General features: G+C 42.0%; 1 protein-coding gene across 3 annotated transcripts in view; it reads left to right on the top strand.

Annotated features, from left to right (window-relative positions):
* myo5a (myosin VA) overlaps positions 1-19,336 on the top strand; it is a 55,263-nt gene that overhangs the window by 31,971 nt on the left and 3,956 nt on the right. Inside the window, exons 15-40 of one of the 3 annotated variants that reach the window (XM_022746011.1) lie at positions 2,624-2,779; positions 3,066-3,163; positions 3,502-3,588; positions 4,109-4,217; positions 4,342-4,553; positions 4,783-4,939; positions 5,066-5,305; positions 5,438-5,686; positions 6,777-6,870; positions 7,010-7,158; positions 7,373-7,486; positions 7,654-7,788; positions 8,158-8,214; positions 8,379-8,606; positions 9,133-9,141; positions 10,769-10,869; positions 13,959-14,157; positions 15,390-15,455; positions 16,128-16,221; positions 16,373-16,522; positions 16,847-17,001; positions 17,404-17,493; positions 17,730-17,880; positions 18,018-18,300; positions 18,436-18,610; positions 18,799-18,879. In XM_022746011.1, the coding sequence (XP_022601732.1) occupies positions 2,624-2,779; positions 3,066-3,163; positions 3,502-3,588; positions 4,109-4,217; positions 4,342-4,553; positions 4,783-4,939; positions 5,066-5,305; positions 5,438-5,686; positions 6,777-6,870; positions 7,010-7,158; positions 7,373-7,486; positions 7,654-7,788; positions 8,158-8,214; positions 8,379-8,606; positions 9,133-9,141; positions 10,769-10,869; positions 13,959-14,157; positions 15,390-15,455; positions 16,128-16,221; positions 16,373-16,522; positions 16,847-17,001; positions 17,404-17,493; positions 17,730-17,880; positions 18,018-18,300; positions 18,436-18,610; positions 18,799-18,879 (3,639 nt within the window). The remainder of the gene's footprint in view (positions 1-2,623; positions 2,780-3,065; positions 3,164-3,501; positions 3,589-4,108; positions 4,218-4,341; positions 4,554-4,782; positions 4,940-5,065; positions 5,306-5,437; positions 5,687-6,776; positions 6,871-7,009; positions 7,159-7,372; positions 7,487-7,653; positions 7,789-8,157; positions 8,215-8,378; positions 8,607-9,132; positions 9,142-10,768; positions 10,870-13,958; positions 14,158-15,389; positions 15,456-16,127; positions 16,222-16,372; positions 16,523-16,846; positions 17,002-17,403; positions 17,494-17,729; positions 17,881-18,017; positions 18,301-18,435; positions 18,611-18,798; positions 18,880-19,336) is intronic. The other 2 variants (XM_022746021.1, XM_022746029.1) reach the window with 2 other exon arrangements.

The following is a 19,336-nucleotide window of genomic DNA, read 5'->3' as shown; positions in this document are numbered from 1 at the left end:
TCTTTCTGCAACTGTTTTACAGTACTTCAAATGAGCCATATTGCTCAAAGGGGCACAATTGTTCCGTCTCATTTTGTTTTTGCACTCAGGAAAATGCTGCTGTGTTCTGGCACCAAATAAATAGTTTTACATAATTACTCAACTGTGACTTTATTGGTTTCTATCTAAATTGAAGACGAATGTCCTCATATGTGGACATCATTTTTCTCAGAAACTACATCATGTAAAAACATAATTCTTTGTTGTTACACTCATCAGGTCCCAATCAGCCTAAATAGCAAAGAGAAATTAAAAATGCACGCCATGCAAGAGTTCGGGTCTTAGGAGGTTAAACAATTGGGATTAAATTGTAATGACCTCTTAATGAGATTTAGTCTAATTAAGTTTCTTTTAGTTCTTTGCCAAGCTTATCCCATCATCTCTTGTGTGTGTGTGTTTGCGCGCGTGTGTGTGTGTGTGTGTGTGTGTGTGTGTGTGTGTGTGTGTGTGTGTGTGTGTGTGTGTGTGTGTGTGTGTGTGTGTGTGTGTGTGTGTGTGGTGATTACCTGTACCTGGGTTTAATACACATGTGTAAAATGTCAGTTAAAGACGTTATTTGCTTGCCTTATCTAGTCACCTGGTACTCACCCACTTTATTTTTTGCATAACTGTTTTTAAACCACTCATAACAGACAGAGAATAACTGACAGTTATTTTGCAAACATTCAGCAACTAACTATTTTCATTGCATCATCATCAACACAGTAACATACAACATGTGGAGGTAGAATATGCTGCTGTACTAAAAGATTAAACATTTTTTGGTTGACTGGATGAACCTGATATCTCACAATGAAAAAAGTTCAAAGGGCAACACACACCAGCATCTTGATGTCGGGATGCGACACTGTTCTATTTCCCAGCACCAAAAAAGCAGCAGTTTACTGATGACAAATCCAGGATAAAGAGGATGCAGTTATCTCAAACCTCTGAACACTAACAATTAAATATTTCAGTGTGTAATTGCTCCACATACAGATGGTACCCGCACTGCTCAAAACTGTACTGTGACCTGCGAGATGCACACAAGAGTCTCACAGACAAGACATCTGCCTGCAAGTCTAGTCAGTGCGATGCATTAAAGAAATGCCTGATGCTATTATTTCCTGTGATGCACTGCGATCTGGGAACAGGATCAAAAATTACAGCAGAAAAAACACCAGCCACTCCTGTGTAGCTGTGATTCAACCACAGACTTGTTGTATTTCATATTGTGCAGGAATTCAGTTGTAATGAATCCCATTGATCAAAAATTATCATCCCATCATGCTCTTCACATCACTGTACTGTACATCATCATCATTAGTCTGCCTGGTTTTATTTCCTTTTCGGTTGGAATCATAGATGTGTATTGTAGTTTTTGATGGGGATGGTAATGATTTTGAACTTTGGGTTTTTGGTTCCTTTAACCTTTCCTTTTAATGTCATTGTGTTTCTGTTGTCACTGTGTCTCCATATGTTGTCCATGTATGTTTGGTTCTGTCCTCATCATGACAACCCTTCCCTGCCAGCAGAAGGTAAACAGAGGCGTTCTTACAACGCTGGGCTGCCTGTAGCTCTTCTTTTAGCTCCTTTTTTTATCTTTTATCTTTCCTCCTTCTCCGTCTCTCTCTCCGGCACTGACTTAACAGCACTGAGGAGATTGAAGTTCTGTGTGTGCGTGTGTGTGTGCCTTTTGTTTGCTGCATGGGGAGCACTAAAGGCACTCTGAGAAAAGGGGACTGGACATAAAAACAAGGGTCAAAGGAAGGAGGGTATTATGTTTTCAGAGTGATGCTGAGAGCGAGCAGCACGTAAAGCCTTTGTGGCTCTGGCTGTCCTGCTTAATGAAGGTGGCGAGAGAAGCAGCATGGCGACACTCTGAGCACAGCAGGAGGACATGAAGCTGCACAGATAACACAGCATCCTCCTCATATAACCCCAGTGTTATATGGAACATGACTGATGTGTGCGTGTGCTTTACTAAAGGGCATACATTGTACATGATACTACTTATGTCATAACATTGTGGCAAAATAATATCCTGCAGACATATATGTCACCAGCATACTGCCATATATGACAAAATATAACCTTTTTGTCATGTTTATTGGCTTTTTATAACATTGTAACAACTGTCTGACTGTGAATGAGTTTAACAAACGCTAATCAACAAATCAAATGACATCTACTCACTCATCTACTTCACCTTTCAAACAGCTTTTCAGCTGTGAAAATGCTGAGTTTAATTAACTCTCATGTCAAACTGTCTTTACACTTGATTACTTGACTTGTATGTTAAGGTTTATAAATTTAAAAAATATCAATATGCTCAAAATATATCTGTCATCCTGCTTTGCCTTTGCCTATATGCACTACGCAGTAAGTAAGAAAACCAGAACGCATGGCTATAGGAAGAGACTGTTAGAAAGTGCAGTTTTACTCATGTATGATATACAGTAGTTGCACTGAAGCTTTGACTCTTTATCAAGAGTGATAAAAATGCTTTGTCATTAATTTATTTCTCAGCATATAAGTATTGCCTGCAGTGTCTGATGCTACCCTCAGCTATTCTGGTGCTGACTGTATTTGGTGCTGTTCCCAGTTTGACCTGCTAGTGGAGCTGTTCCACGATGAGGAGAAAGCCACCACTCCCACTGGTCAGGTCCCAGGGACTGGGGGCCGGACCCGCCTCAGCATCAAACCTGACAAGAGCCGAGAAAAAAGCAGCAAGGACCACAAGAAGACAGTCGGCTGCCAGGTTGATCATCTCTCCAGTGTTTAGTTATTTAGACTGATGCTGTTTTATGAATTTCATTTGGTTAATGTCAAGATGTAAGAAAAACCCTATTTAAAAAACCCTAGTACACTCTTCATCTATTAGCATTACATTGTTTTAATACTGATTATAATGCTATGAACAGCAGTTTGTGACATGAATGCCAATTATCCAGAGTTGATTTTTAAACATTCATTCAGCTTAATAGTACAAAAGTGATGGTGGTGATGATGATGATGATGATGATGATGACGGTCCTCTCTTGTAGTTTCGTAACTCTCTGCAAATGCTGATGGACACTTTGAATGCAACCACTCCACATTACGTCCGCTGCATCAAACCCAATGACTTTAAGATGGCCTTCTCGTGAGTCTCCTCTCTGTTTTATGTCTTCTTCTCTTTTTGAATTTAAGAAACTGAAGACAGTAAATCATTTTGGTATTAGTTTAGCAATTATTCTGTGGCAGCAAAGTGATTCATTTTCTCTTTCGCCCACTTCAGACTTCTTCATATTCTCAATTTAGATTTTAGATATTAGTAACACTGCACTCATTTATTTAAATTGCTTTCATGACAACTTGCTCAGTTTTCCTAAAACATTGCTGCCCTCATTGAATCAAGCACTGTGCTCAGGCTTAGTCACCATCTTAGCTCAGGTGTAATTCATGGTGGCCATACTGACTGTGGTTATATGTTGTCGGCAGGTTTGATCCTAAACGTGCAGTGCAGCAGCTCAGAGCCTGTGGTGTCCTGGAGACCATCCGCATCTCTGCTGCAGGTTTCCCATCCAGGTACTGATGCATCCCAGCAACACTCCTAATGACTCTGATATGTTTACGATGTGTTGTGCACACTTCTGATTTGGTGTCTTTATTATCTGTCATCACTCTCTCTCTGTAGAGGAAACTGTTTTGTCTGAACCCCAGAACTGGACTTTTGTCTGGCTTTGCTTATTAGTCACCTTAATATCTTTTAGATCAATATCAATTCTGAAAACCTTAGAAATTAGTGAGTGTTTGTTCCCATTACTTGTTCCCACAAGAATGTTTGGAATATCATGTATAGAAGTATTAAGTCAGGGTTTCTATGTCAGTCACCTTACAGGATAATATCAGTATGTATTTTGCAACTTAACATGCAAAATTGCACTGAATTAAATGGTAGTTCTTCAGAGACGAAGTCAAACAGCAAAGCTAGCTGTTTCCCTCTTTATACATTTACTTTTGTGATAAATTGTTAAACTCTACAAAAAGAAAGGAGTTAAATGTTTGGGTTGTAGTGGTTTTCTAAATGCGTCTGTGTGTGTCACAGATGGACGTACCAGGAGTTCTTCAGTCGTTACAGAGTGCTGATGAAGCAGAAGGACGTGCTTCCTGACAAAAAGTTGACCTGCAAAAACGTTCTGGAGAAACTGGTGCAGGTCAGAAAATTAAGAGATATATATTATTATTTGTGCATTTTCTTTGTGACTGCACAGTACATCTGTCTCTTTTCGTCCATCTAATCGATGTCTTACCCCTAATTTTGCTCCTGTCTTTCCTCAGGACCAAGATAAATACCAGTTTGGTAAGACCAAGATCTTCTTCAGGGCCGGTCAGGTTGCCTATCTGGAGAAGTTAAGGGCAGACAAGTTGCGTGCTGCATGTATCCGCATCCAGAAAACCATCCGCTGCTGGCTGGCACGGAAGAAGTATCTGCGAAAGCGCAGCGCTGCCATCACCATCCAGAGGTTCACCAGAGGATACCAGGCTCGCTGGTGAGTCAACTGCTTCCTTCAGCCATTCACATACAGAACAATTACATGCAAAAACATCTGCCTCTCCTATGACCGCTATGTTTGACTCATAAGAAAGTGCAGGGTAAAACAATTCATTCTGAGTACCATTGCAGTCAAATAAGTTGAAGTTGAAAGGTTCAAGGTTCACAGTAATATTTATATTATAAATATGTGTTGATTGAGATGCTTATATCTCGGCTCTCCTCAGCCTGGCCAAGTTCCTGCGTCGCACTCAGGCCGCCACCATCATCCAGAAGTACCAGAGGATGTACGTGGAGAAGAAACGCTACAGGCAGAAGCAGGCTGCTGCACTGGCCATGCAGACGATCCTCAGAGCTTATATGGCCCGGCAGAAGTACCAGGCGGTAAGACACACAGATAATATTGTAAAATCTCAAAATAGCCCCAGAGAATCTGCTTTAGATCCCCAGTAATACATGAGCTCTGATTTCCCTCTGCCTTTCCTTGACTGTTTCTGTGCCTCTCTGTAGCTGCTGCGGGAGCACAAGGCGGTGATCATTCAGAAACGCGTTCGTGGCTGGTTGGCTCGGTGCTGGTACAAGCGCTGCCTCGTCTCCATCGTCTACCTGCAGTGCTGTATCCGCAGGATGAAGGCGAGGCGCGAGTTGAAGAAGCTGAAGATCGAGGCTCGCTCAGTGGAGCACTTCAAGAAGCTCAACAAAGGCATGGAGAACAAGATCATGCAACTGCAGAGGAAGATCGACGAGCAGGTGAGATGTTGACTTTTTCTCCCCCGTTTTTGTTTTTATACATAAGAATATATTCATTCACATATCCTTTTATTTCTCATTATTTATGATTCTTTTGGGGTGTTTTACTGTTCTGTTTTACCATTTATCCAGAGCAAGGAAAACCGGTCAATCAACGAGAGGCTCGTTGGCCTGGAGAATACCTACTCAGCAGAGAGCGAACGAATGCGCAGCGAGCTGAGCCGACTGCGTGGGGTGGAGGAGGAGGCCAAGAACAAAACCAACCAGGTGACGTCGTTGCTGGAGGAACTGGAGCGGCTGAGGAAGGAGCTGAGTGCCACGCAGCAGGAGAAGAAGACCATCGAGGACTGGGCGCAGAAATACAGGGACGAAATGGAGAAAGTAAGGAAGGATCCACATCATTACTGTTACCTGTTGTTTTCCTGCTCTATTTCCTCCTAGTCTGAGATCAAGTAAAGTAGCTTTACTTGTATATCTCACCTTTTCCTAGGTTAACAGGTTTTGAATATCAAGAATTCACTTTTTGATATGGCCCAACTGAAAACAAGTGGATTCTTCTCTCTACTCTCATTAAACAACCCGTCCTCTCTCCTCTCTCCTAGTTTTCCAGGTTTAGTAAGACTGTGACTGTGAAATAAAAAAGGTCATAGAAAGGGCTCCTAATAATTAGAATCTCCCATAGTTCCCTAGAAGTACACAGCATATTACTGAATACTATATTTGCATAAATATGGATATTGGCATCAGAGGAAAACAGTTTTCCCCCAATTTAGGAGACACAGCGAACCAAGGGGAAAAGGTCACGTGGTGGGCTCAGGGGGCAGAGTTGCCCCGGGTCAGGTGAGCACAGGAGATAGAGTAGCGTTCTAGTGAGGTAGCCACTGAACTGTGTGTGTGTGTGTGTGTGTGTGTGTGTGTGTGTGTGTGTGTGTGAGTGTGTGCGTGCGTGCGCGCACGTGCGTGAGTGAGTAAGTGCGATTTAAGTTGTGCACTTTGTTTTTATTATATTTTGATCTTGATCTGTAAACTCAAGAACAAAGTTCTTACCCAGAAATTTCATGACCTGTGATTAATTAAAATTCACTAATTTATGGAACTACAAAAGGAACTTCTCCTTTAAATCCATCAGTCAATCTTTGTTTGTGTTTATTTCATTAATCATTATTTTCTCTTGTGTCGCTCAACATGGAGGTCAAAGTTTAAAACTACACTGCTGCAGCTGATTGGGATTCAGATCTGCAGGAACATAACTCTTTGTATTTTACTTCAAATATCCCAGGAGGTTTTTCAGAATGAGGAGTACTTGTTTTGAGCATCTTTTGAGACTTAGGAGTTACAGTAATGTATTGAATGAAAGATGTGGATCAGTCACATTTACAGTAGGACTGATCATTTCACATTCAACGTGCAGTCAGTTTTACACCAGCTTTTCACAAGATGTTACTGAAGGGTCATTTCTGTGTGTGGTTAGATGGTCTCGGAGCTGAAGGACCAGAATGGCTTGCTGAAGAAAGAGAAGGACGACTTGAACAGGTTGATTCAGGAACAGAGTCAGCAGATGACAGGTATGCGAACATCACCACATAAATCATACTAACTTACTGCAACACATCCGTCTTCATCGTGTAGAAACATATAGCTGTCTCCTAAACCACACAATATGTTTCTTTTTTTTTTTAACTACGTATTGTTTTGTCTCATCAGAGAAAATGGCGCGGGTGATAGCAGAGGAAACTCAGCAGCTGGAGACAGATCTGAACGAGGAGCGGTCTCGCTACCAGAATCTCCTGACAGAACACCTTCGCCTCGAGGAGAAATACGACGACCTGAAGGAGGAGATGGCTCTTTCCTCGGTGAGAAACACTTACACACACCACTAGTCATTATTTATGAGAGGTTTACCTTATGTGTGTGCACAATCATACAGCTTTCTTCTACTCTACCTGCTAAAGTAGACAAAACACTAAGACAGCACATGAACTGAATGCATGGGTGTCACCCATTATGCAGCAGGGAGAACTTTATTGTTTTCTAGTTTAAATTGTTGATTTTCTCTCCAATCCAAAGAATGTCTCCAAGCCTGGTCACAGGAGAACAGATTCCACTCACAGCAGCAACGAGTCAGAGTACACCTACAACTCAGAGTACGCCGAATTGGAAGAAGGTTCCCGTACCACCGAAGTAAGCATGTTGGCATTAAATATTATCACATTTAATAAGAGGAAATGTCCAGACATGGTTTCTACTCTGAAATGTGTTCATCACAGTTTGAGTTATGGATCGAGAACTTTGATGTTTAAATACTTTCTACTGGGCAAATACTCTCCTAACATTTCACTGTCATGCAGGATGTGACACGAGGAATCGACACCTCTCTGACCCTCAAGCTGCAGAAACGTCTCACAGAACTGGAGCAAGAAAAGCAGTCACTGCGCAACGAACTGGAAAACAAAGAGGAGCAGTTCCAGCGGGCTAGAGCCAGGGTACTGACATGGTCCTTCTGACATGTATCACTTTATTAATAAATTTCATAACACTTAATGTTATAGGCCTCATAGCAGTGTTTTAACCGATGGGAAAGTGTTGTAAACATACAGACTCCTTTCATATAATTGTAATTGTAAAGAGGCTTCTCATAATTATGAACACAATCCAAGTGTGTCATTAGTTTTTAGATAGATAGATAGATAGATAGATAGATAGATAGATAGATAGATAGATAGATAGATAGATAGATAGATAGATAGATATAGACATTGGAAGAAAGGTTTGCTGAACCTTTTTTCCTATAAGGCTGACCTGATTCCGGTCCAACAGGTTTCCTCATCACCATTTTTTGCTCCTTGTTTCAGGATGATGCAGAGTTTAAAAAGGCTCGTGGGGCAGAGCTGGAGTATGAGTCGCTCAAGGTAAGTAGTCATATTAGGGTGAAGTACAAAAAATGCATAAACACATCCTTCAACTGAAATCCATTGATTTCTGAGAAATGCTTAATCCAAAGCCAGGTAACTTCAAAATGCCTAATTTTTCACTTGTTACTTTGACCGTAACGCCGAGTCGTTTCACTTCGCAGCGTCAGGAGCTGGAGTCAGAGAACAAGAAGCTTAGACATGACTTGGCAGAGATGAGGCAAAGCCTGCTGGGTGACGCAGCTACAGGCGCCGGTGCCCCAGGCTCCCCTGCTTACAAGGTGCTGCTGGATCAGCTCAATGCCTCCTGTGAGGAGCTGGAGGTTCGCAAGGAGGAGGTGCTGATCCTGCGCTCCCAGCTGGTGAGCCAGAAGGAAGCCATGCACCACAAGGTAAAGACAGTATCTTATCATTTGTTAGTATTCAGGCTGTAAACGTCGACATATAACTAAACATTTAGGCTCTTTTTGTCAAATGGTGCCATTATTTTTTTTACACGGGGTCTTAACTGTGGAGCTACAGTAGATGTCGGTGGATGGTGTGCTGCTTGCTTGAATCCACCTTCTTACATTTATGTGTTTCCACCCCAGTCTGTTTCTCTGTTTGTCTGTATCCCACAAGAGTAACAAAAGAATTTGGCTGAGATCTCTCACGGACTAAAGATCAGTTTAAATATATTTTGACAAAAAATTGATATTTGATAAATAGCTCTTATGCTGTGTTCATGTAGTCCAATCCTAATTAAAAAAACATTTTTTGACTGACATTTGAACCAGAGTGAGCACTCTTTGGTTAGATTTTGGGGCAAATTCACATTTAAATTGTCCACACTGTATGTTGCAAATATTTTCACTGTACCCTCAGTGTGTCTAACTCTCCTGTCTCCACCTTCTCTCCTTCATCCATGCTTTCCCACAGGATGAGAAGGTACAGTTGAAAAACTGCATCATGCATGAAAATCTGACACTTTCATGGTGTGTCGTGTCTATAAAACCTCCTCAGTGAAGAAAGCTGATCCAGCAGAATCAGTTTGATTTGCAAACTACAGAGTAAAAGATCCATGTCCAGTTTGCTCTTGGTTCTTTCAGAAACAAGTGTAACACCTAGCACCTAGCAAAATTAAAACAGACCCCTTAAATACATAAGACCTAAAAAAAAAAAAAACAGCTATGGATGAAGTGTCTTGTATTGTTTTAGTGGTGGATATTTCTTACTTTTCATCAGCCTCAACTTAAACATACTAAAGCTGCTGGTGGTTGCAAAAGTACAACATCAACTGCAAATTTCAGGTTTTAGTGTCAGTATCCTAAAATGAAAAAAACATTTTTTTACTTTCTACAAGACTTAAAGAGGCGCTACTTTTCTGTATAATGAAAAACTTCTCCCTCGGTCACCACGTGATCTTGTTCCCCTGAATGAAAGATTCCTGTTCTCAGGGAGCTGTGGGAAATCACACACTCAATTTGATGAGTGAAGTAAAGAGAGCACGTTAAGAGAAAGTGGTTACAACAAAGAATTTAATCTGAACACATAGTACATAGTAATACTTAGAACCCCACATTGAAATCATGGAATTTATCATCAATAATTTACACTGGAACCAGAACAAAACAGGGAACTGAATAATGGTTAGGAACAAAATACACTGTTAAGCCTGGTGATGACACAAAAACCACAGTAAAATCAGTTGCTGTGACACAAGATCAGCAGTTCTTACTGTAAGAGGCTTTACACGCAGACTCTGTCCTCTCCTCTGGCTGCAGTCTGACTATCTCATCTGTCTCGTCCTTTGTCTGGCTGAATGGGTTCATGGATTATTTGTAACGTCTCTGAGAGTTCTGCTCTGTGGTCATTTTACAGAAGCCATTTAGCATCCATCCTTGTAAACGCAGTCTGTAGTACATTCAGTACGCTGGCCCCCAAGCTCTCGACAAGTTAAATTTCAAATTGCGGCCTGTGGATGATGTGAATTTCTGTCTACATCTCATCATGTGCAGAAATTAATTCTTGTCTTAATATGAGACTGTCACACAGCTGTCAAATGTACCCTGCTCCAACACTCTCAAAAACTATCCAAACTTTGATCACAAGTGACCTTTAGCCCATGTTACTCATCAGCCGGTGCTCAAGTGTCAAGCTCATACAAGCACCTCTTGTCTCCTGAGAGCTAGAAAAAGAGCCCACAGCCTTGATGTTCCCCGTAGATAGATGGCTGTCTCATTTGATGGCTTGTCACTGTGTCAGCCTGAGGCTCCAGCTGGCTCATGATTGTCAGGGTAAAAGGACAGTCGTAGCCAGCAGCGACACTGATGCTGGCAGAGAGTCGTCAGCAACAACACACGCTGACTGCTCATAGCAGTGTAAATGCACACTAATGAAACCATTGACTCTCTTGTCTTTGTTCATACACCTAACCCATATGAAAATCCCAGCAGTCGTGGTGATGATGTGGTTTGTGATGCAGCTTCACAAGCAGCTATAAATGTGGTGTTATTCTTTCTCGTTTATCCTTCTTTCCTAATATCTCCTCCACCTTCTCTCTCCTTTTTTCCAGGAGACCATGACAGAGCCGTCTGTCTATGTTGAGGATGTGTCTAAACTGAAGGATGCTGACGAACTCAAACAAGCTTACATAGGCCTCAAAGACACCAACAGGTACTATGTTACAGCCATTACTCCTCCACGTCTCCATGTCTCTGACTCCTTTAACTTTTGTTTGTCCATTTTAATATCTTATCAAGCTCCAATATGATGTCTGTCTGATTGTTGCATGTGAACGTATGTGTGTTTGTGAACGCCTCTCTGTCCCGTGCAGATCTCCTAGGTTCATACGTAAGCCGCTGGAAGTCAATGATCTCCTGAGTAGGCTCAGGTAACGGATGAGACGTGGCCTATGCATCGTGGAGCAGAGCATGCATGGCCACGCTGTTGCTGAACAGGGTTAAAAAATGATACAAATGATCTGATACTACTGAAGCTGAAACAGCAGACTCACACTGCTGTGCTGATGAAAGCTTGGGTAGCTTTGCGTGGCATTTTCTGCCCTAACAGCATGATGAATATAATATAACAGCTCTAGCTACAGTTTAGCTCTTTATTATGCTCTAACAGAAGGTGTGTGTTTACTGGTACTCACTGCAGTCAAGGAACTTGTATTTGGCTTTTGAGTGAAGTTGCGGGGATTGTAGGCCTGCATGTGTTTTGATAGTTCAGCATTAACAAGAGTCGAGTGTCTTGCTGAAGGATCAGACTCAAAATAGTTTCCAGTTTACCTCTAAACAATGAAAATTTTGTGGTTTCAACAGCTCTGGTCTGTCTTTGGAGTTGTTGCAGAACTCCATATACAGGGCAGCAATAAGAAAATGTGTGGCATGAAAGCATGGACACGTCAGAGCTGAAAGGAATACGACTTTTATCAATCCGTAGATCCACAGAGTGACGTCCTCACACTCACTGTGCAGCAGGTTTAATGCTGTTGTAGGACCCCCTCTCTCAGCTTCATGGAATGAGTTTGGCATGAATACTGCATGAATTGACCCACTTGCTATACGTTACTATACGTCTTTAATCATGTTTTTATGTTCAGGGATGTGCAGCACACCTTTAAGGAAGTGTATGTTTATAGACCCTAAAACATTTTTGCTAGTACCCACCCTTGTTTTCCACAGGTTTTGTTCCATTTATTAAATCCACTTTCCTCTGCAGCCAGTAGTGCTCATCTCATTGGCCTTACCTACCGCATTAATTACACTTGGTGATGTAACTACAGTAGGTAATTAACAGCAAATGTGAACAATGTCTACGCAACTAAATTTTAAGATAATAAAACCATCATCTCTTTGCATTTTAACTCCCCAGAGTTTCCCAAAAAGTTTTGCTGTGCATCACTACATTTTTTCCTCCTTTCATTTTTCCCATGTTGCTCCTTTTGTTGCTTGTGACCTACTTTGTTCACACACCCACATCAGAGTTCAGTCAGCAGATCACAATGAATGCAGGAAAAAAGTCACTCACACAGTGACACTGGTATAAAATACAACTAATATACATGTTCAGTAGAAAATGCACAGTACACAGCAGGATGCACATACACAAGATACGAAACGAAACGTGAGTTGGTACCAGCATGATGAAATGGCCAAATAGTCACCAAAAGGTAGATAGAAGCATACACACATCAACCAGCCGACATCTCATATTTAAATAACCATATTCTTGTCCACGTCGTCTAGTCTGTCTCCCCCACCCCCCCCACCCACCCATCCCACATTTTATTTTGTTGTTGTGTTGTTCATGTTCCCTTGTGCTGTGTGTCGGTCAGATCCGCCGCTCCAGACTTCCATAAGCTGAATGAGGACGGAGAGCTGTGGCTGGTTAATCAGGGCTTAAAGGAGACCATCAGGTGTTATTGTGTTTCAAACACAAGTGTGATTTTTGAGCATGACACGTTTGCCTTTTCACAGGAAAGGATGTGTACTGCTGGTTTTCTTCATTCACATATTTTCTCTCTCACGCCTTCCCAACCTCAGAGTTTCCTCTCCCATCTACCTTCCTGTTTGTCCAGCTGTTTGCCAGTTTTGGACATTAGGACTGCTTGTTATTAGGTCTTAGTGACCTGGGAGCCTTATTGACTAATCAGAACATTTTACAGATTTAGAAGCTGGTTTTGCTGCCAAATTCACACACCCATTATTTTATACTTAGTCGCCATTAAGACGCTATTCTATGTTTTATGGATATGGCCTTTTACACAAGCCCTGCCAAGGTAGACAACGATGTTTTTGGCGCAAGACACTGGCATAGGACTTTACAATACAATAAAAAATGACATAGAATTTGGTCCATTCCATAATATATAGTGTGTAGTAATTTATACAGCGCTTTGCTTTGATTTTTCCTTTTTATTTATGAGACATTGCAGCAGAATTTGTCTTCATCCTGTTACTAACCTTGTTTTACTCACTTATAATGGCAACCTGTTTACAGCTTCATGTAACTCAATGTTCACTGCAGAGCTTGCTTCAAATAGTGTTTGCGATGTGTGATACTGGTATGTTGTATAGCTTTTTTGATGCTAGGAGTGGATTTACCAGCTGATCAGTTGTTTCATCACTAACAGCTTACACTGCTGCAGTGACAGAAACTCCTTTGTTCCTGATGTTTAAAACAAACCCTAAGAATTGTTCACAAGCACTGTTTGACTTGGATCTGATGACTCAAGTCTTCAGTGCTTCATCTTAAACTATCATCTCTGTTCACTCTTTTGACCGGCTACTGTATTGGCGAGATTCAACTTTAAAAGAGCGTGAAGCTTGATGACTCAGCAGAATAAAGAGAGTGTTCAGAGAGGCTGCGCTCAAGGCTGCACAGCATGCTGCTGTCCTGCACCACCACACTGTGGTGAAAACCTCCACTTTTATCATTCCCTCTCTCACTGTTTGCTGATTTTTTTTCTCTCCTCTTCTCTCATTTTTGTCTTTCTCTCCTGGTCTTTCTTCACTTCATTCTGCATACAAAAATATTCCTTCTCTCCCTCAAACCTTTCCCTCCCTGCACATCTACCTGTCCGCATCTTCTTCCTGTCTTCCCTCACATCCTCTCACCTGCCACACTCCTCTTCCTTCTCCCTCATCACTTCATCTCCTCTTTACCCCCATTCTTTGTTTTGTCTTTTACACACTGGTCCTTGCCCCTTCTTTCTTCTCCTTCCACCTCTGGTCTCCACGGCCCGCCCCCACCTTCAGGTTACTGGAGCACCAGCTTCAGACTCAGCGTAGAAGTTACGACAGTGAGGTGGAGGCGTTGCGCGGCGAGCTGCAGAATGTCAAGGAGGAGAACAATCGTCAGCAGCAGCTCTTGGCCCAAAACCTCCAACTACCTCCAGAGGCCCGAATCGAAGCCAGTCTGCAACACGAGATCACCCGGCTCACGAACGAGAACCTGGTACGCTGCGACACACACACACACGTATACACACAGACACATGCAAGCTAAAGAAGAGAAGTAACTTCTATGTCAGTTTAGTTAAAGTGCACATCACAAAGAGTCTGAGCCACACTTTACAAAACATAAACATCAGAGATACAACAGTGAGACCTCATGTACAAATACACAGACAGAGGCAGAATCCCAAACATACAGGTAAGACTGTTAATTTAACAATAACAGAATTGAAGTAACTAGTTACCAAAGTAGAAATCAGCTTAATTTATACTCAGCCAGTGAAACTTTTAAATCTAGATTTTAAAGCATTTCTCCAAATGAACATGAAGTTTTATACTCAAATAGTCAAATAAAGACTTTTCATATCTAATAACCTCAAGATTTCAAGTTATAATATACATGCTGCCCATAATAGACCGATCTGATGTAGCCAGCAATGAAAATAAATCAAAAGCTTTGTTCTAAACCTCCCACCGTGGCTACATGGAGTGGTTGGGATGGTACAATGTGCCTCCTTTTTGGTGTGTGGCTCATTTAAAGGTAGAAATTGGTTAATCTTCACCTTCACATATTATTTCCTCCCCATTACATCACAGACAGCAATACTTGGTGCATTGTCACACCTCATTATTGTTTGTGACGAGCAATTTAACAGAGTTAAAAGTCATCAACCAATAAAATAAGACGGATGCAGATGTTACTTAAGTGGCATTGCCAGTCAGGACAGTGACCCGAACACTTGATCGTCATTTCTCTAAAGACCTTGCGGACAATCTCCAGCTGTGCCGACATTGCAGGGTTAGTGTTTATCATCGTCTTCCACCAGACAGGATATTAGAAGAAAATACATTTTACAAAAATTATTGATTTCAGGTTCAAGGGAGGTGCTGTGTTGTTGTTGTGCTCTGCATCCAAAACATTTCTGCTAAAGAACGGTAACAAATCACTCTGGTGCCTTCGAACCAGAATCTGCTTCACACCAACAACAACACACACACAAACACACTCAAATGCTCTTTTCAAGCGATGAACACAGCCGAGGATTACTTGACTTCCACTACATCACTCCGAAGCACAGACAACACATTATTTCCCCAGTGTAGTGTATCTTGTCTCTAAAGCTGTTTGGGTTGGTGGTCTCATTCCCACTTGGGTTTCACATACAAAAGCAGCCACTTACAGCGCTGTGTCACGCACACACACTCATCTGTGTGGATGGTGTCACCTGACAGGAACTCATGGCCGAGGACCCCACAGCATCCAGAGAAGCTCGAGTCATCATTTTACGACGGATGGTTGTATGTAGAGACAGCGCGTGTTTGCCTACGCGCAAGTGTGTGTGTGTGTGTGTGTGTGTGTTTGCATGTGTGTTAGCACTAACTGAGGTTGTGTGTTTTGAATGAAATGGCAGTAAGCGTTGCTCTAACTCTGCAGCAGTGTCTTCTAACTCACAGCGGAGCAGCTCTGCACCCTTTTTTCTTTCCTAACAGCCAATGAGTCCTGCAACTTCTCTTCTTCTGACAAAACAATCAGCCCAGCAGCTTTAATGTTGATTTCAGCCCCCCATCCCCACCCTCCTCTTTGTGTGTTTGCTCTTTTTCCACAATTCATATTTTCCAAGACAGAGCTAAATGAACTTTGGACAAGTTTCAGTTCTTCTCTCAGAATTTAGAAATTATTATTGTATATTTTTTGACTACATATATATGTTTTTCATTGACATAGGTGTTTATCCACACTTATATTTAAACGCCACATTTTTGATGGCAGGAGCATACATCATTTCTTCTGGCCTTTTAGCTGCAGATTCACAGAAGTGCTGAAGTTTTCATTTTTACCACTGGAGGGAGACAGTGTGAAGCAGTCAGAGTCAGAGGAGGCTTATCTTCTTTTCACTATTCTCTCACTCTCTTTTCTTTTTCTTTTTGTCTTGCCCTCTCTCCATCACTTTATCCTGTCATCTGTTTCAGGATCTCATGGAGCAGCTGGAGAAGCAGGACCGAACCATCCGCAAGCTCAAGAAGCAGCTGAAGGTTTACTCCAAGAGGATTGGGGAGATGGGAGGTACGGGGCAAATCATCATTCAGCAAAGTCTTGTTAAGAAATGTGTTGAGAAAACAGAGCAGACTTGACTTTGTTGTCACGTTGTCCTGTGTGTGTGTGTGTGTGTGTGTGTGTGTGTGTGTGTGTGTGTGTGTGTGTGTGTGTGTCCTAGCGGGTCAAACCGAGGGCCAGACGTCTCCAGGACAGATGGTGGACGAGCCGATCCACCCCGTCAACATTCCCCGCAGGGAGAAAGACTTCCAGGGAATGCTGGAGTACAAGAAGGAGGATGAGCTTAAACTGGTCAAGAACCTCATCCTGGGTAAGAAAAAGAGGTTCTCCAATGAGCCCTCTAGTGTCTCTCTGTGGTTCCACAGTAACAACTGTAACACTGAAACTGTTGTGGGTTTTGGAGTTAAATATATCATCTATTGTGCCTTTGTTTCACGTAGACCTTTCTCAAAAGGGAGGAAAATACTCCATGAAATCATTTTGAGAGCTAAGAACAATGCAGGGCAGTGTTAGAAATTGAAGGTTTGATTTGTGGGTTTATCCAGTCTGAAATCTAAAAAACATCTGTACCATGTGAGTTTCATCCTTGTTGCCTTGGTCCACGACTAAACTCGTTTCTCCTCTGTCTCTCCAGAACTGAAGCCTCGCGGTGTAGCCGTGAATCTGATCCCAGGCCTGCCAGCCTACATCCTATTCATGTGTCTGAGACATGCCGACTATGTCAACGATGACCAGAAGGTCCGCACTCTGCTCACCTCAACCATCAACAGTATTAAGAAGATACTAAAGGTATGTGTGTGTGGCAGTGCTCCTCATATAAAACACGAGCTGATGGATGATGTAAATCCCAACAAGTGAGGATGGAGTTTTGGGCGACATTTGTAGTTTGGGTTTGAATATTCATGCTCATTGGTCAGTACATGCCCTCAAATGTGCTTGGTGCTGAGTAAATGTGTTTGCACTCAGCTTCTGGGTGCCATTGTTAATAATATTTGTGTTGTGGTTAAAGGGGTTAGTTCATCCGTGGTCAGATCCCACCAGTAATAAGAGAAAATATGTTTCTCATCTTTTGGGTGAAACAATCCTTAAAATGGTTGTTTTCAGGAAGTTGCAGGTGGAGAGGGTCTGGTGGAGTTACAGTATGACGGGTACCAGCGGGTTCACTGACTACATTGTGTCTTTCTTCCTCAGAAACGAGGAGATGACTTTGAAACAGTGTCTTTCTGGTTGGCCAACACCTGCCGCTTCTTGCACTGTCTGAAACAGTACAGCGGAGATGAGGTGAGACTGACTGGAGGTTGTTTTTTTTTAAAATTATTTTATCATTAACTTACTGTTGTTTTGATTCTTTATTGTGTTTTCATCATTTGTAAGTAGAAAAAAATACATTTATATAAATGCAGAATATTAAAGATATTTAGTAAATTATTTTTATCATTAACAATGATAAAAAAAATCCCACCCTGCTTAAAGGCATTCTTTTTTTAAGTCTATCTGCTGGTGTCTGTGTGTCACAGGCTTTCATGAAGCACAACACATCGAGGCAAAACGAACACTCTCTGTCCAACTTCGACCTGGCAGAGTACAGACAGGTGATCAGTGACCTGGCCATCCAGATCTATCAGCAGCTGATCAAATGCATGGAGAACATCCTCCAGCCCATGATAGGTATGTGAATGTACATGTCTGAGTGCGCATACGATTTAATGCTACTGTAGTTTTGACAATAATGATAATAAGTGCTGCTCTTTTTTATTTTCTTACATGCATGATGCAAATACTATTTGTGTGTGTGTTCTCCACAGTCTCTGGCATGCTGGAACACGAGACCATCCAGGGCGTTTCTGGGGTGAAGCCCACAGGTCTCCGTAAGCGCACGTCCAGTATCGCTGACGAGGGAACCTACACCCTGGACTCCATCCTGCGGCAGCTCAGCGCCTTCCACTCCACCATGTGTCAGCACGGCACCGACCCCGAGCTCATCAAGCAGGTGGTGAAGCAGCAGTTCTACATCATCGGAGCTGTCACCCTCAACAACCTGCTGCTGCGCAAGGACATGTGCTCCTGGAGCAAAGGCATGCAGATCAGGTAGGAGCTGCTGCTGCTGCTGCTGTTCAGAGAGGAGCCACGCCAGAGTGGGGCTGATTTATATGATGACATTTTTTTTAACTGAATGTTGTTTCTGTTGTAGCCACTTTACTGATCGTGTGTATGTGTGTGTAGGTACAATGTGAGCCAGCTGGAGGAGTGGCTCAGAGACAAAGGTCTCATGACATGCGGAGCCAAGGAGACCCTGGAGCCTCTGATCCAGGCCGCTCAGCTGCTGCAGGTGAAGAAGAAGACTGACGAGGACGCTGAGGCCATCTGCTCCATGTGCCAGGCCCTCACCACTGCTCAGGTAAAACACCCTGACTCTTATTAGACCACATTCAAATAATCCCGACTGTAATAAGTCTGAAGTCACGTTTGAAAGATTAAGGTAGAGACCGCATGATTTCACAAACCTGAGGAGAACTCCAGGTATTTGTTGGTAACTGTAGATAAAATGTTTCTTTTAGTAACCTTTTAGTTTTTCTTCTCTTTCAGATTGTGAAGGTCCTGAACCTCTACACACCAGTCAACGAGTTTGAGGAGAGAGTGTCAGTTGCATTCATACGAACCATACAGGTAATCTCCTCCAGATGTATCAATACAGCACTGGACAGACTATTAAACATAATTAAGGACATGAATGCCCCAGGAAACACCATTTTACAAATTGAATCTAGTTATGTTAATTTGAATTTGATAGTGAGTAACTCCAACCCTCAGTTAATAAACTGGCAGAATTTCAAAAGACTTTACTGATTTATTTGCATGTTTTGACCCACCTGCTACAAAATGGACCTTCTCTACACAAACCCTTTTCCTAAACAGAGCTTAGTGTTTTATATTTTTTAATGCTTTCTCCAAGCAGACATTTACAAGGTTACATTTCATTTAAATCATTTGCAGCTGCATTATCATGCAGTGGGGATGTAACTTGTATAACTGTGTTTTTAAAATCAAAATCAAACATTTTTAGGTTTTCCAATATTTAAATTGGGCCTTTTTTTCTGCAAATCAAGTTTGACTGCATATTAAC

This window comes from Seriola dumerili, unplaced genomic scaffold (genome assembly GCF_002260705.1).
Source record: "Seriola dumerili isolate Sdu_G_001 unplaced genomic scaffold, Sdu_1.0 BDQW01000003.1, whole genome shotgun sequence".
NCBI lineage: Eukaryota > Metazoa > Chordata > Actinopteri > Carangiformes > Carangidae > Seriola > Seriola dumerili.
This window is presented reverse-complemented; position numbering and strand designations above follow the sequence as displayed.